Source organism: Ostrea edulis, chromosome 2, assembly GCF_947568905.1.
Source record: "Ostrea edulis chromosome 2, xbOstEdul1.1, whole genome shotgun sequence".
NCBI classification, from domain to species: domain Eukaryota; kingdom Metazoa; phylum Mollusca; class Bivalvia; order Ostreida; family Ostreidae; genus Ostrea; species Ostrea edulis.
The window spans coordinates 89,755,516-89,768,192 of record NC_079165.1 but is presented as its reverse complement, the minus strand read 5'-3'; the positions used below and the strand labels follow the sequence as shown (position 1 = coordinate 89,768,192).

At 35.0% G+C, this 12,677-nt stretch overlaps 1 protein-coding gene across 1 annotated transcript; it reads left to right on the top strand.

Annotated features, from left to right (window-relative positions):
- The first annotated feature begins 665 nt into the window (after positions 1-665).
- On the top strand, positions 666-7,964 carry LOC130051533 (uncharacterized). Its single transcript, XM_056153517.1, has 5 exons — positions 666-734; positions 1,014-1,197; positions 2,984-3,121; positions 4,762-5,100; positions 5,297-7,964. The coding sequence occupies exons 1-5, from the start codon at positions 666-668 to the stop codon at positions 5,572-5,574; spliced, it is 1,008 nt and encodes a 335-aa protein (XP_056009492.1). The 3' UTR covers positions 5,575-7,964.
- The last annotated feature ends 4,713 nt before the right edge of the window (positions 7,965-12,677 follow it).

Sequence of the window (12,677 nt, the reverse complement as noted above, 5' to 3'; positions counted from 1 at the left end):
GGCGTATATATCATTACAGCTGTAGCAATCAAACTTATACTGAAATATTTGCATGTTTCAAGAATTAATGAGGTACTAGTATGCTACACCAGATAAATTTGATATGGATGAAAAGTGGAGGGTAGAGGATATATACATTAACTTTTTTAATAATAAAAATGCAGTTTTAGTAGTAAACAATCGGAACAAATGTAAAATAATAATTTTAAAAAACCTGCAGAACTCGAACACACGATCTACAGTTCAGCAATCGACGTGCTCACCTACTGAGGTACTTAGCTAGGCGAGCATTTATAAAATGAATAGACAATTATTGCTGATATTTATATTTTCACCCATGTTATGAAAATGTAGAGTACCTCCTTAAAAATCTCCCTTAAAACACATTTTGATTTCAACCTAGAATATTAAGTTAGCTATCTATGGACCACGTACTGCAGTCCCCTGTTAAAGGATAACAATAAGCCTCAACATTATGACAGATATGTTGTAATAGAACAATACCAAACTGTGTGCTAACATTCATCTTTTTAAATTATGCTTGTTATAAAGGGGCGTTCATGCAATTCAATAGAATATGTTCAAATTGTTCCAATCGATAGAATTGTGGATCAAATGCATACAACTATAAATAGTTCAGTGACACCTTTAACCACACTGTCAAAATGGCGGATGAATTACATATTTATGAAGACATTTCTGATTACAAATATTGTGTGAGTGAAAAGATCAATGTAAAAAAAATTGAAAAAATCTGTAAAATATATCCAACGGATTGACAAGAAAGCCAAAAGGAAGCGAAAAAGTATCCGACATTATATTCGAAACATCCTTGGATTCCAAAGTCAGAGAGCTTAGATTTTCTGTGGAGTTTCCAACATTTTACCAATGCAAAGGTATTGCATACAATTTAAAAAAAAAAAAAACCAATGCTAAATCAAAAGACTGGGCTTAAGGAAATATTAGGTTGAAAATGAACATAATTTTTCTGCATTATACGTGTGTATTTTCAGAACAAAATACGTCCCCCATTATATGGTCAATTTGCATCTCTGTATGACAGTGTACCGGCAAATGATTATCTTAACTATCCGAAACCATTGCCAAGAGAATTTGAAAAATGCAAAGACTTAATAGAAAAATATGTGGATGCCAGAGAGGTTATTCCATTCATGAAAGCAAACATCGAGGAGGACGGTAAGAGAACATGTTACTTTTTAATGTATTTTTACTCCACCCAAAACATTGAATTTTACATCTGAAAACAATGAATGTTATACCAGACCAGATCCATTATCAACTCATAAAACACCTTCCTAAATCTATCAAAACATTCCTCTGCAACTCTTTAACATGATCTGGGAAAGTTTTTATTTCCCATCTTCCTGGTCGAAGGCTACAATTATTTCTAATCCAAAACAAGGAGTTAACCACTCAGCTCTTATTATTTCTATTTTGACCATCTACCCCACACATGATCAGTACGGGGGTGTCTGATGGTGATATGACTTTCTAGGCGGCTGCTGTTTTTGGAGTTGGATTTTTGAAAGGCCAATCGAATCTTGAAAAGGGAAAGCAGTGACATGCCAGATATACATAAATTAAGAGTTTGAAGGAAAAAAATTAAAAAAAAATATTTTCCTACAGTGCATAATTCTGTATTCTTGTGAAGATGCAATTCATGCCTACAATTTGCCATATATATGAAAATCTAAAATCAGTGTTTGTAACAAGATGTGCAGATAGGCTCCATATTGTCATATGAGGCACATTATCACAATAACCTCATTGAATACAAATGGCATGAAAGAAACATTTAGTAATTGTACTTATACTTCCAATTGCCCTTTCAGAAGATGAAATTCTTCAAAACCATGCTTCCGTTTTAAACACAGTCAAAATCCTAGTCAATAGGACAAATCAACTTCACAAAAACCCTTGCAAACATAAATACATTGCTGGGTCCAGTAAATGGTATACCAGTAAATGTTATTGTGCCACAACATATGCCAGAAGTGGTGTAAATGAAATGTGGATTCTAAAAACGTTTGGTAAATTTGAAATCAGAAAACTTTTCTCAAATTTATAATATCAAAATGGTATGACTTTTCATCGCTTTACGCCATCATTGTTCATGATAAATCAAACGCTAGACTTTTTGACATCATACATGTAGACCGTTGCTTCTTCAACAAAACTGTAAAAAGGATATATTCATATCTAGTGATCAGTCATCCAACAAATTAGCTTGTTAAACACTTGTCTGATTCTACGCACAGGTACTCTGAAGTTGATATAAAATATGCTGGAGTTCCTCATTGGCAATATCCTCGTAGTCTTTGTTGATCAGGTCTTCCAACAGTCTGTTAGAATTCCCATGGGCACGAATCATACTCCTTTATTAGCTGATCTGTTTTATATTCTTACAGGCGGAATTTGTTCAAACGCTTCTACAGAATAAATATCTTGTTCTGACCTTCAATTCCATATTTAGATTTATTGACAATGTTTTATCTGTTAACAATTCTCATAAAGTAATTTTTATTTAAAGTCGGAACTATTTACAATAAAAAAGTAACATGAGCTGAAAAGCTCTATAACCGACTATATAGCATAAAACACATAGCGCAAATGGTATGTATACATGCACAGTCATAAAACAAACACATTTTGAAATAAAGATTTACAAAAGACACATACATAAATAACAGAAAAAAATTAAAACTGAAACAAAACATACACATAAAAGCTAAGAACATAAAACATGAATAGATATACAGGGACTAACTAAACACAATATACGTGTAGGAATTCATGAAAAAATATTCAAGACAATATACTTTATTTGAATATGTTTTTGATGCGGCACCGTGCCGAGTACTATTAATTGTTTTACGCATCAGTGGCATATAAACTTTACAGATTGTTTAACAGAGGTCATAAGAAAAATATATTCATTATAAATATATTCGTATCGCTTCAGATATCAATCGTATCATAAATAAGAGTAATTATTCAACCAGCGATGGAACAAAGGAGTTCCTGAAGTGTCTGCAAAAATACTCCAGTAGTCATGCACCATTTATATGGAGAAGTTTTGAATTGGCGCTCAAAGAAGCAGGTACAATATTGTGTCTTATTATTCATCGAATATTTAGTGTTAATCATTACGTTTTACAAACGCATGTATATATTTGCAGGCTGCACAAGACATATAGATTTATGAAAAGGTAAAGATCACGACCAGTGATTAATCTCCGTTTACCTGATCAGGATATATGGCTCACGGCGGGTGTGACCGGTCAACAGGGGATGCTTACTCCTCCTAGGCACCTGATCCCACCTCTGGTGTGTCCAGGGGTCCGTGTTTGCCCAACTATCTATTTTGTATTGCTTGTAGGAGTTATGAGATTGATCACTGTTCGTTATCTTCACCTTGCATGAAAAGGTGAAGGTAACGAACAGTGAGCAATCTGATAACTCCTACATGTATAAGCAATACAAAATAGATAGATGGGCAAACACGGGCCCCTGGACATACTAGAGATGGAATCAGGTGTCTAGGAGGAGAAAGTGTTCTGTCGACCGGTCACACACGCCGTTAGACTTATATCTTGATCAGGTAAAAGAAGTAATTCGTAGATTAGAATTTGCGAAATGCTCACTTTAAACGAGACTGTTTAAACCCCTGCCACATCAACTTATATTTCAGTAGCCTGGTTTGATCTTAAAACTGATCATATACAGAATAAGCTCTTGTGTATCAAATTTTATAAATATAAAATCTGATAAACGTTTCGTAACTCACTAATCTGTAATGATTTAAGTTTTCTTAGCTCAAGTGAATCTAGACCTACTGATATAAAGTCCGCCATCTGTCTGTTTTTGATGTGTAATGTTTACATGTTTTCAACGTTTTCTCCTAAACTGTGGTAATTTCACACAAATCTACTGAAAACCATAAGCTACTACAGGGGATCCATGTACCTTAAATGTCACACCGTCTTCAAAGATAGAGTGGTGTGTTAAAATCATTTTTTTTTTCAACACTACGTAATCAGAAAAGCTTATATGAACCGTATGTTACTTATTAAAGATTTGCATCTGTTCAAACAACGAACATCCTGTCAGAATACACCTTGCTTATCGTAAGAGGCGACTAAATATGGTGGTCCTTTGGACGAGACCGCAAAAACCTAGGCCCAAATCATATGGTGCTCTAAGGCTGTAAGCGCCAATCATAAGCCTGCAGCCCTTCACTGGTAATGGTGACGTCTCGATATGAGTGAAATATTCTCGTGTTTAAAGGTTAAAGTTAACGTTAATGTCTCACGTCCCATGAAACGATTTACACCAAACCATCAAACAATGATCCGCAAAATCAGGATGGTTCATTGCATAGCAAATTTCAGAAAATTGCTTGAAATTCTTCTCAAGAACCACCAGAATACAATATATCAAAGTAATTCGGAAACGTCCTTGCATGATGAAGATCAAAGTTTGCTCATATACCAGGGCTGATGTATTGCTACAGGAGGGGACCAATTCTTTGCATTGAAAAGAGCTTTCACTGCTAAGGCCTTGGTACTAAACTTTGCTGCACTTCACTCACAACTGATGGCGTTTCTATGTAAGTGAAAGAGTTTCCAATTCGACATGAAACTACAATCAGCGTAATTCGGATAATCTAAGTAGCGATGAGGTTGCTAACATTCATTTTGGTGCACTAGAACTATTTAAAATAAATTCGATATATTTCAGATTATGACTTTGTTTGGAAAAGAATCAAAGGAGAAATAGATGGCCTACAAGAAGAATGTCATGAAGAACGAAAGAAAAGAATTCAAATAAATAGAGGTCTAATTTATCAACACGTAGATGCTTCTGACATTTGTCCTGATTTAGTGTCGTACAAAGTGATCAGTCATGCACGATATGAGATCATAAAATCTGAGGAACAACAACGTGGAAAATGTAATGCAACTTCTCCATTGATAGATTCCATATGGAGACTCCATGTCAACTGGTTTGAAATATTTTTGCGTGTATTAAGGAATCATAATCACGGTTTCATTGCTGATGAAATTAATAAAGCAACAGGTATACTTTCATTTATTTACATTGATTTCAGTTTTACAAAATCGTATATAAATTGAACATATTTATTGAGAGACAATATTTTCTATATATAAGTCATATTATGATTTTTGGTTTCCAATGGGATTTTATTTTTCTTCAATGTTTTAAAACTTTGAAAACTAATTATGGAATTCCAAAATATTTTCCTTCATTATAGGAAAAAGCGTTAAATTCAACGACACAGGACACTATCACAATACAAAAATGTATGATATACCCACTACCAAAAGTAAAGTTTATGGTGAATACCAACCATGTTGTCCGTGTCCGGTACGATATTTTCGTTTTGAAAATAATGGAATCGAGCAAAGAAATATAGAGAAAAGGGAAGAAAATGTCTCCTCCAACTATGACTCTATTACCTATACCAGACAGGTCGATGGATATACAATATACACTCCGCCATCTTACATGTACCTTCCGTATAGTGAGTGAAGCTATCTCATGGGATGTAAATATTATGAATCAGTATCAGTATTCGTACCTCTAGTGAATATTTACCGGAAATATTACGAGTACAGTATGATGATTAGTAATATACATATGTATTCTTTATACCGAATATCCGGTGATTTCTATCATGTGGATGGACTGGAATGCAAGTAGTTCATTTAGAACACCTCATATTGCACAAGGGACAACCGAACTCTTTGAGGGTGACATCGTGCCAGAAAATGATACAACTCACACCAATGTTCGTGCAACTAGATCTTGGACGTGACCATGAACAACTATGTTATAATATTTAGCAGAAATAATGTCTGATAACGTGAGTTTGACATTGAACGTGTTAACGACATCGAAATATACACCTCGTATTTACAAGCAGTGTTTTCTGAACAAATAGTAAATCCACCAATAATAATAGCAATATTAATGCTGGTCATTCAGCTATCATTGGTTTTGGTCATCCGAGTCAGTTAGGTGACATTTTGCGAATGGTGCATGTAGATGTCCGTCGTTCCTTACCATTTGCATTTTTTAAAGAATAATATTATTCCAAGAACGAAGACCTTTACCAAAATTATAAATTTCCCATCTCCTGGGTCAGAGCATCTCATATATTCTGCAATCTTTGTTCTCTGTACTCCAGACATATGATAAGCAAAAATACATTTATGAAATTGTAAATTTTATGGCCCCTTTCAAACATTCTTTTCCGATGCACACCTTGAAGAAAAAAATATATACATAGTTATGAAGAGTACAGGCCTTTGTGGAAATTCACAATCCCCAGTTACTGAGACCTCAAGTAGCAACAATCATTAATTATAAATACTCAGCTCAAAAAATTAACCTAACATATACATTTTTTGAATAAGTATATTTCTACTAAACAAAGGCGCAAACAAAAGATTATGATGAGTTTTGCAATTTTATAAAGACTTTTATATTAATGATTGAAATTTTAATTTCTTGCATTTAGTTGTTCTCCTTTTGAACGAATAACAGGCACGTACTAAACTAAGTTTTCACAGAACCTTTTACAGAAATGAGCACTGTATTCCCTAAAGTACCTTCCACATATCTTAATTTACAAGTCGTTGGCATATTTTGAGTAAGGTCCGATCTTCTTTGTTTTATTTGGGTTTGAATCAGGACTGATCCAGGACAACGGAAGTGTAGAAATAACACATTTTTTGCATTTAAGTAATGACATACTGCTGATTATTGCAAATAATTTTTCTGTAAAATAATAAGCAAGTCCATACATCTTTCAATATCTCCTGACTAGTAAAATACAGTTCTTCAAACGCAATCAATGTTTACACTAACATGGCCGGAAAGAAATCTTGATTGAAACTCAGATCTTGAACATTTAGGGCAAATTTTGACAAGAACAACGCATGAAAATATACCCCTCAAACTTATAGTTTCATCCAACATATTGTACGAGTGGAAATGAAAGGTCAGGTGAAACCAGTGCAACACATGCAACATGTGCACCCCGGTATGACCATGCAACAATTACCAAACCATTCGAATGCGACTCAAGTATCCCCCCTCAATGATCCCGAGACATTACTTCACAACTGGTCATTATAAACAAAAAAATTGAAAAACTTGATCACATTAAAAAATCCCTTTTGCATGTGTCTGAGGTAGAGAAAAGTATGGGATTCGTTTCATATTCTTTGGAGGAAAATGCGAGATACTCTACTTAAGCTTTCGATGATTTAAATGCCCTAGAAACTACACTTGCGAACTGAAAAGTTGAATGAACAACTCACAGAGGATATTCTTGATCTGAAATGTAGGTCACTTCGTGAGAATTTACTCTTCTATGGTGTGACCAAGGCTCCAAATGGGGAATCGGGGAATTGTGAGGATCTTTATCAAAAGGGATTATGGATTAGTAAGCGTCCTTGTCCTATCGTGGCAAAGTTTACTATGATTTCCTAGAATGGACTTGTAAATCAGGAATCAATTGCCTAAAGCAAATTACGAGTGACAGAAAATATTATATCCCGCAACGAAGGAAGCCAAGGAAAAACATCGAAAAGCCGTCCTAGTTAGGATAAGCTGTTTATTGATGACAAACAGTATCACTCAACTCCTATTGACGAGGAACCGCTAGTACAATTAGCCAATTGAGCAGAAAACAGTAAAGCTTTAATAGACCCAGAAGAGAGATGCGAGAAGAAAGAAAACATTAAGAAAGTCGGGAGAACAGTGAAACTGAACTCAAAACTATCTTAGAATTTACACGGAGATTTTGAAAATAAATTGAAAGACAAAAACTTTAAAACCTTAATGTGTACGTACGATGTAATTTGCTTATCAGAATGTTGGATTGATAAGTATTACAATATTGACAACCCACATTTTCAATCGTATATTTTTCCTATAAAATCAAAATCAACCCAAAGTGGAGGAACTGTTTTTACACGTTATATACCTGTTGTTGAATCTTTCCGTGATTGTATTACATCTTTGACAAAATGCTTGTAAAAGGGGAAGGCAGCCCCAAAGAAATTTACATGATAAATAATAGGATTAATTATTTGATAAAATTTCTCATACTATTCTATTGATATACGACCTAGGTAAGCTTTAGTGCTAATTTAAAAACGTTGAAAATTGAAATTCCCGCCAACTGATTCGATACGTTAGAGTTAGTTCTGCTTGTGGTCAATTTTTAAATCGAGGTAAGCTACTAACAAACAAGTTGGTGGTACAGGGGTTCCAACAGTCTCGATTGAAGTCAGCATTTTGCGAATTATATGGTCGTTATAACGATCCAGTTCGTCAATACAACCTATCATTGAGTCAAATGCTGTCTGACGTGTTTCATACCTATTGTTAGGCCGTTCTTTCCACACTGATTTTGACTACGGTTAACTCCGTTTACCTGATCAGGATATAGGGCTCACAGCGGGTGTGACCGGTCGACAGGGGATGCTTACTCCTCCTAGGCGCCTGCTCCCGCCTCTGGTGTGTCCAGGGGTCCGTGTTTGCCCAACTATCTATTTTGTATTGCTTATAGGAGTTATGAGATTGATCACTGTTCGTTATCTTCACCTTCAATATAAAGGCTGTCATATTGTGGAACTCTTTCGTATTGAATACCACAAAAGTCAATAATTATACCCCCCGAACGAAGTTCAGGGGGGTGGGGGTATATAAGAATTACTCTGTCTGTCTGTCCGTCCGTCTGTCTGTACAGATTCGTGTCCGGGCCATAACTTCTTTGTTCTTTGACATAGGCATACCATATTTGGAACACGGGTGGATCACCATGAGACGATGTGTCGAGTACCTTCATAACCTCTATATGACCTTGAACCTTAAAGGGTTTTTACAATGGATTTGTGTTCGGGACATAACTTCTTTGTTCTTTGATGTATGCATATAATATTTGTCACATGAGTGCATCATCATGAGATGATATGTCATGACCTCTATATGACTTTGACCCTTGACCTCAAAGTCGAAATCAAAGATTTTTTACAATGGATTCGTGTCCGGGCCATAACTTCTTTGTTCTTTGACATAGGCATACCATATTTGACACATGAGTGTATCACCATGAGACGATGTGTCAGGTACTTTCATGACCTCTATATGACCTTGACCTCAAGGTCAAAATTAAAAGTTTTTACATTGGATTCCTGTCATGGCCATGACTTCTTTGTTCTTTGACATAGGCATACCATATTTGACACATGAGTATGTCACCATGAGGCGATGTGTCGGGTAACTTCATGACCTCTATATGACCTTGAATTTTGACCTCAAGGTCAAAATTGATTATAGGGTTTTGACATAGTCATACCATAAGACATGGTGTATCACCATGAGACTATGTGTCATGTACATTCATGACCTCTTTATGACCTTGACCTTTGATCTCAAGGTCAAAATCATAGGTTTATGCCATGGATTTGTGTTCGGACTATTCTTCTACAAATTCATACCATATTTTTACACTCAGGGAAGAGGTAATTTATACCTATTAACAGCACCCTTTGGGAGATTGGGGTAATCGGGGGTATTCTTAGTGAGCATTGCTCACAGTACCTCTTGTTTTGACGTCACATTGCTGTTCCGGTTTTAATGAGATTCTAAGATCATCAAATATGTGCATATTCTTGTGTATAATACTATTTGCACTCAATTGACCGAGATTATTCTAGAGAAGTGATGTGTATTAAATTGACACCTGTGACCTGGATTGTTCTAGAGCATGCTGTTTTAGTAGTAAGATTACGTAAAGGTTGCATCATGGTCTTTCAAGATTGTAACAGAAAATTAATTCCTATTATATATTCACTGAAATTCTTTTGATGAAAAAGCTCTGGTTTAGACACTTTACATGATATTTGGATTTTATCATACTGGGAACTACGATTTTGGACCCATAACATAATTGGGGGGCTCTTCCGGGATAAGAAACAAAATATATCTAATTCTTTTAAAATTTACATTCTATTTTTTTTTTCTGAATTGATTGAATTTCATAGACACCTGAATTTATACAATGTTTTCGGTCACAGATTTTCTTGATTCGCCAAATGTTCAGATGTTCGATGCCTTAAAAAAGATGAGTTGATCAGTTTATCTGTACACTTCGGGTGAGAGATTAAAGCAATACAATATGTAACTGACGGTATATTTTCAACTATCCAATTATGTACCTATCGGTATAACTAATATAATGTCCAAGATCTGAGGAAACAATCAGCAAAATAATGAAGGGAATATTGTTTAAGAGCATACCTACAAGGAGCGTTTGGTATAAACCGCCATTGCATTGTGTACACGGACATGAGAACAATGATTGCCGAACATAATCGGGTTGCTGAGATCGAGACGGATACACACGTCGTTTGTATTAAAATATTACATCGTTTCATAAATGACATGAAGTACTATAAGTGTAAGAAAGTAATAATTATGCAAGTGTGCCACTCAAATGAAATTTTATAGTTAATTTTCTATAAGATTAGCATGCTACAAACTCGACACGTGTTCAGTGCCTTTCTTTCGCTTTTTCCGAACTGATGACCTTCGTGGTCAATACACATCGAAGATTACGAGCAGGAATTACTGAAAGGATGACAATGATTCGTTAATCGACATTTTCTGCTGATTTGGGGGGTTTGTTCTCCAGATTCACTCTGATTCTATGAAGTTCTATATCTTCAATCACAACTATGTTAAATGTTTGTTGTTTTATTTCTTGATTTGCCGTCAGTTACAGTTTGTATTGCTTTAAATCTGCAATGCATAAACAAGATATCAAAGTTATGGTCGCTAAAAAACTTGTAAAAAAAAAATTGTAAGTCAAATGATTTTCCAAAACAAATAGTGGAACAAGCCAAAATGACGAAATTTGAATTAAAAATATCAATATTGATATAGTGTTTGGTCATACAGTTAGAGGTCCTTTGAAAATTGCTGAAAGAAAAATGACTAACTGAAACTAGTGATCTTAAACTTTTAGACTATGTATATAATTTCAAAGAGAAACTTCATACTGCTTGTAGATTAGCAAAAGAAAATCTCAGGAGTTCTCAAGCCAAAATGAAAGTTTGGTATGACTAAAAGGCTAGGAACAGAGTTTTTAAACCAGGTGATAAGGTTCTTGTATTTTTGCCTTTTCCTGGTCATCCTTTGGAGGTCAGGTATTCTGATCCATATGAAAAAATTGAAAGCAAGCTTAGTGATGTGAATTATGTGGATAAGACACCTGGCCGGCGTGAAGAAAAACCGAGTTTGTCACATTAACATGTTGAAAGAGTATTTTGATAGATGTGACGGAAATTCTGTAAAACCAGTTTCCACTTTAGCCAATATTTAGACATTACAAAATTGTACTGATAATGAAATTAGTGTAGAAACTTGTGAAAAAGACTTCAACCAGAATGTCCGATTGAAAAACTCTGAAATTCTTGCTAATCTGGATACCAAACTTGGACATTTGAATATTCACCAGAGAGAACAAGTTCAACGTCTCATGGCTAATTATCCTTCAATCTTTTCAGATGTTTCACAAAAGACTGATGCCGATTGTCATGATGTTGTAGTTTGTGATGCTTTGCCCATCAAGCAGCATCCCTATCGTTTAAATTCATTCAAATTACAGTACTTAAGAACAGAAGTGCAATACATGCTGGACAATGACATTATCGAACCAAGTAAAAGTGACAGGAGCTCACCTTGCATTCTCATACCGAAACCTGATGGTACCTACCGATTATGTACTGACTTTCGAAAAGTGAATTCTGTCACGAAAACATACTCTTATCCGATTCCTAGAATTGATGACTGCATTGGCAAAATCGGAAATGCCAAATTTGTCAGTAAATTTGACCTGTTGAAGGGTTACTGCCAAGTGCCATTGACTGAGAGAGCCAAAGAAATCTCTGCATTTGTGACTCCTGATGGCCTCTTTCAATACAAAGTGATGCCATTTGGTATGAAAAATGCTCCAACGACCTTTCAGCGAATGATTCATTATCTTCTGCATGACCTTCAAGGATGTGAAGCCTACATTGATGATGCTATTATCTACAGTAACACATGGGAGGAACATATCCAAATCATAGAGTATTTAGGTCATAAAGTAGGTCAGGGTTATGTTACGCCTACTATGGCTAAAGTGATGGATATTGCAAAGTTCCCGATTCCTATAAACAGGAACGAGTTAATGGGATTTTTGGGCATGACAGGTTTTTACAGAAAATTTTGTCCAAATTTTTCTTCAACAGTTGGTCCACTTACCAACTTATTGCAAAAGAGGGCTAACTTTGTATGAACAAAAGAATTCGACGAATCATTTTGTAAAATTAAATCTGTTCTCATGAGAAGTCCAGTTCTTTCGGCCCAAGATGTTTCCAAGCAATTTAAGTTTACTGTAGATGCTGCTTTGTTTCAAGAACATAGTGACAATGTAGATAGATTTGTTTCTTATTTTTCAAAGAAACTTACAAAATGTCATCATAATTATTCAACCATTGAAAAAGAGTGTTTGCTTTGTTATTAGCTTTGCAAGGTTTTGATGTTTATTTGAATGTTACTGTACATGCAATTCT

What these genes read in the sequence shown, in the direction of transcription:
- LOC130051533 (XM_056153517.1), top strand. Translation starts at nt 666, where the DNA reads ATGGCGGATGAATTACATATTTATGAAGACATTTCTGATTACAAATAT. An exon ending in GTGTGAGTGAAAAGATCAAT is followed by an intron (nt 735 to 1,013) that starts GTAAAAAAAATT and finishes GTGTATTTTCAG; the next exon opens with AACAAAATACGTCCCCCATT. An exon ending in ATTGGCGCTCAAAGAAGCAG is followed by an intron (nt 3,122 to 4,761) that starts GTACAATATTGT and finishes GATATATTTCAG; the next exon opens with ATTATGACTTTGTTTGGAAA.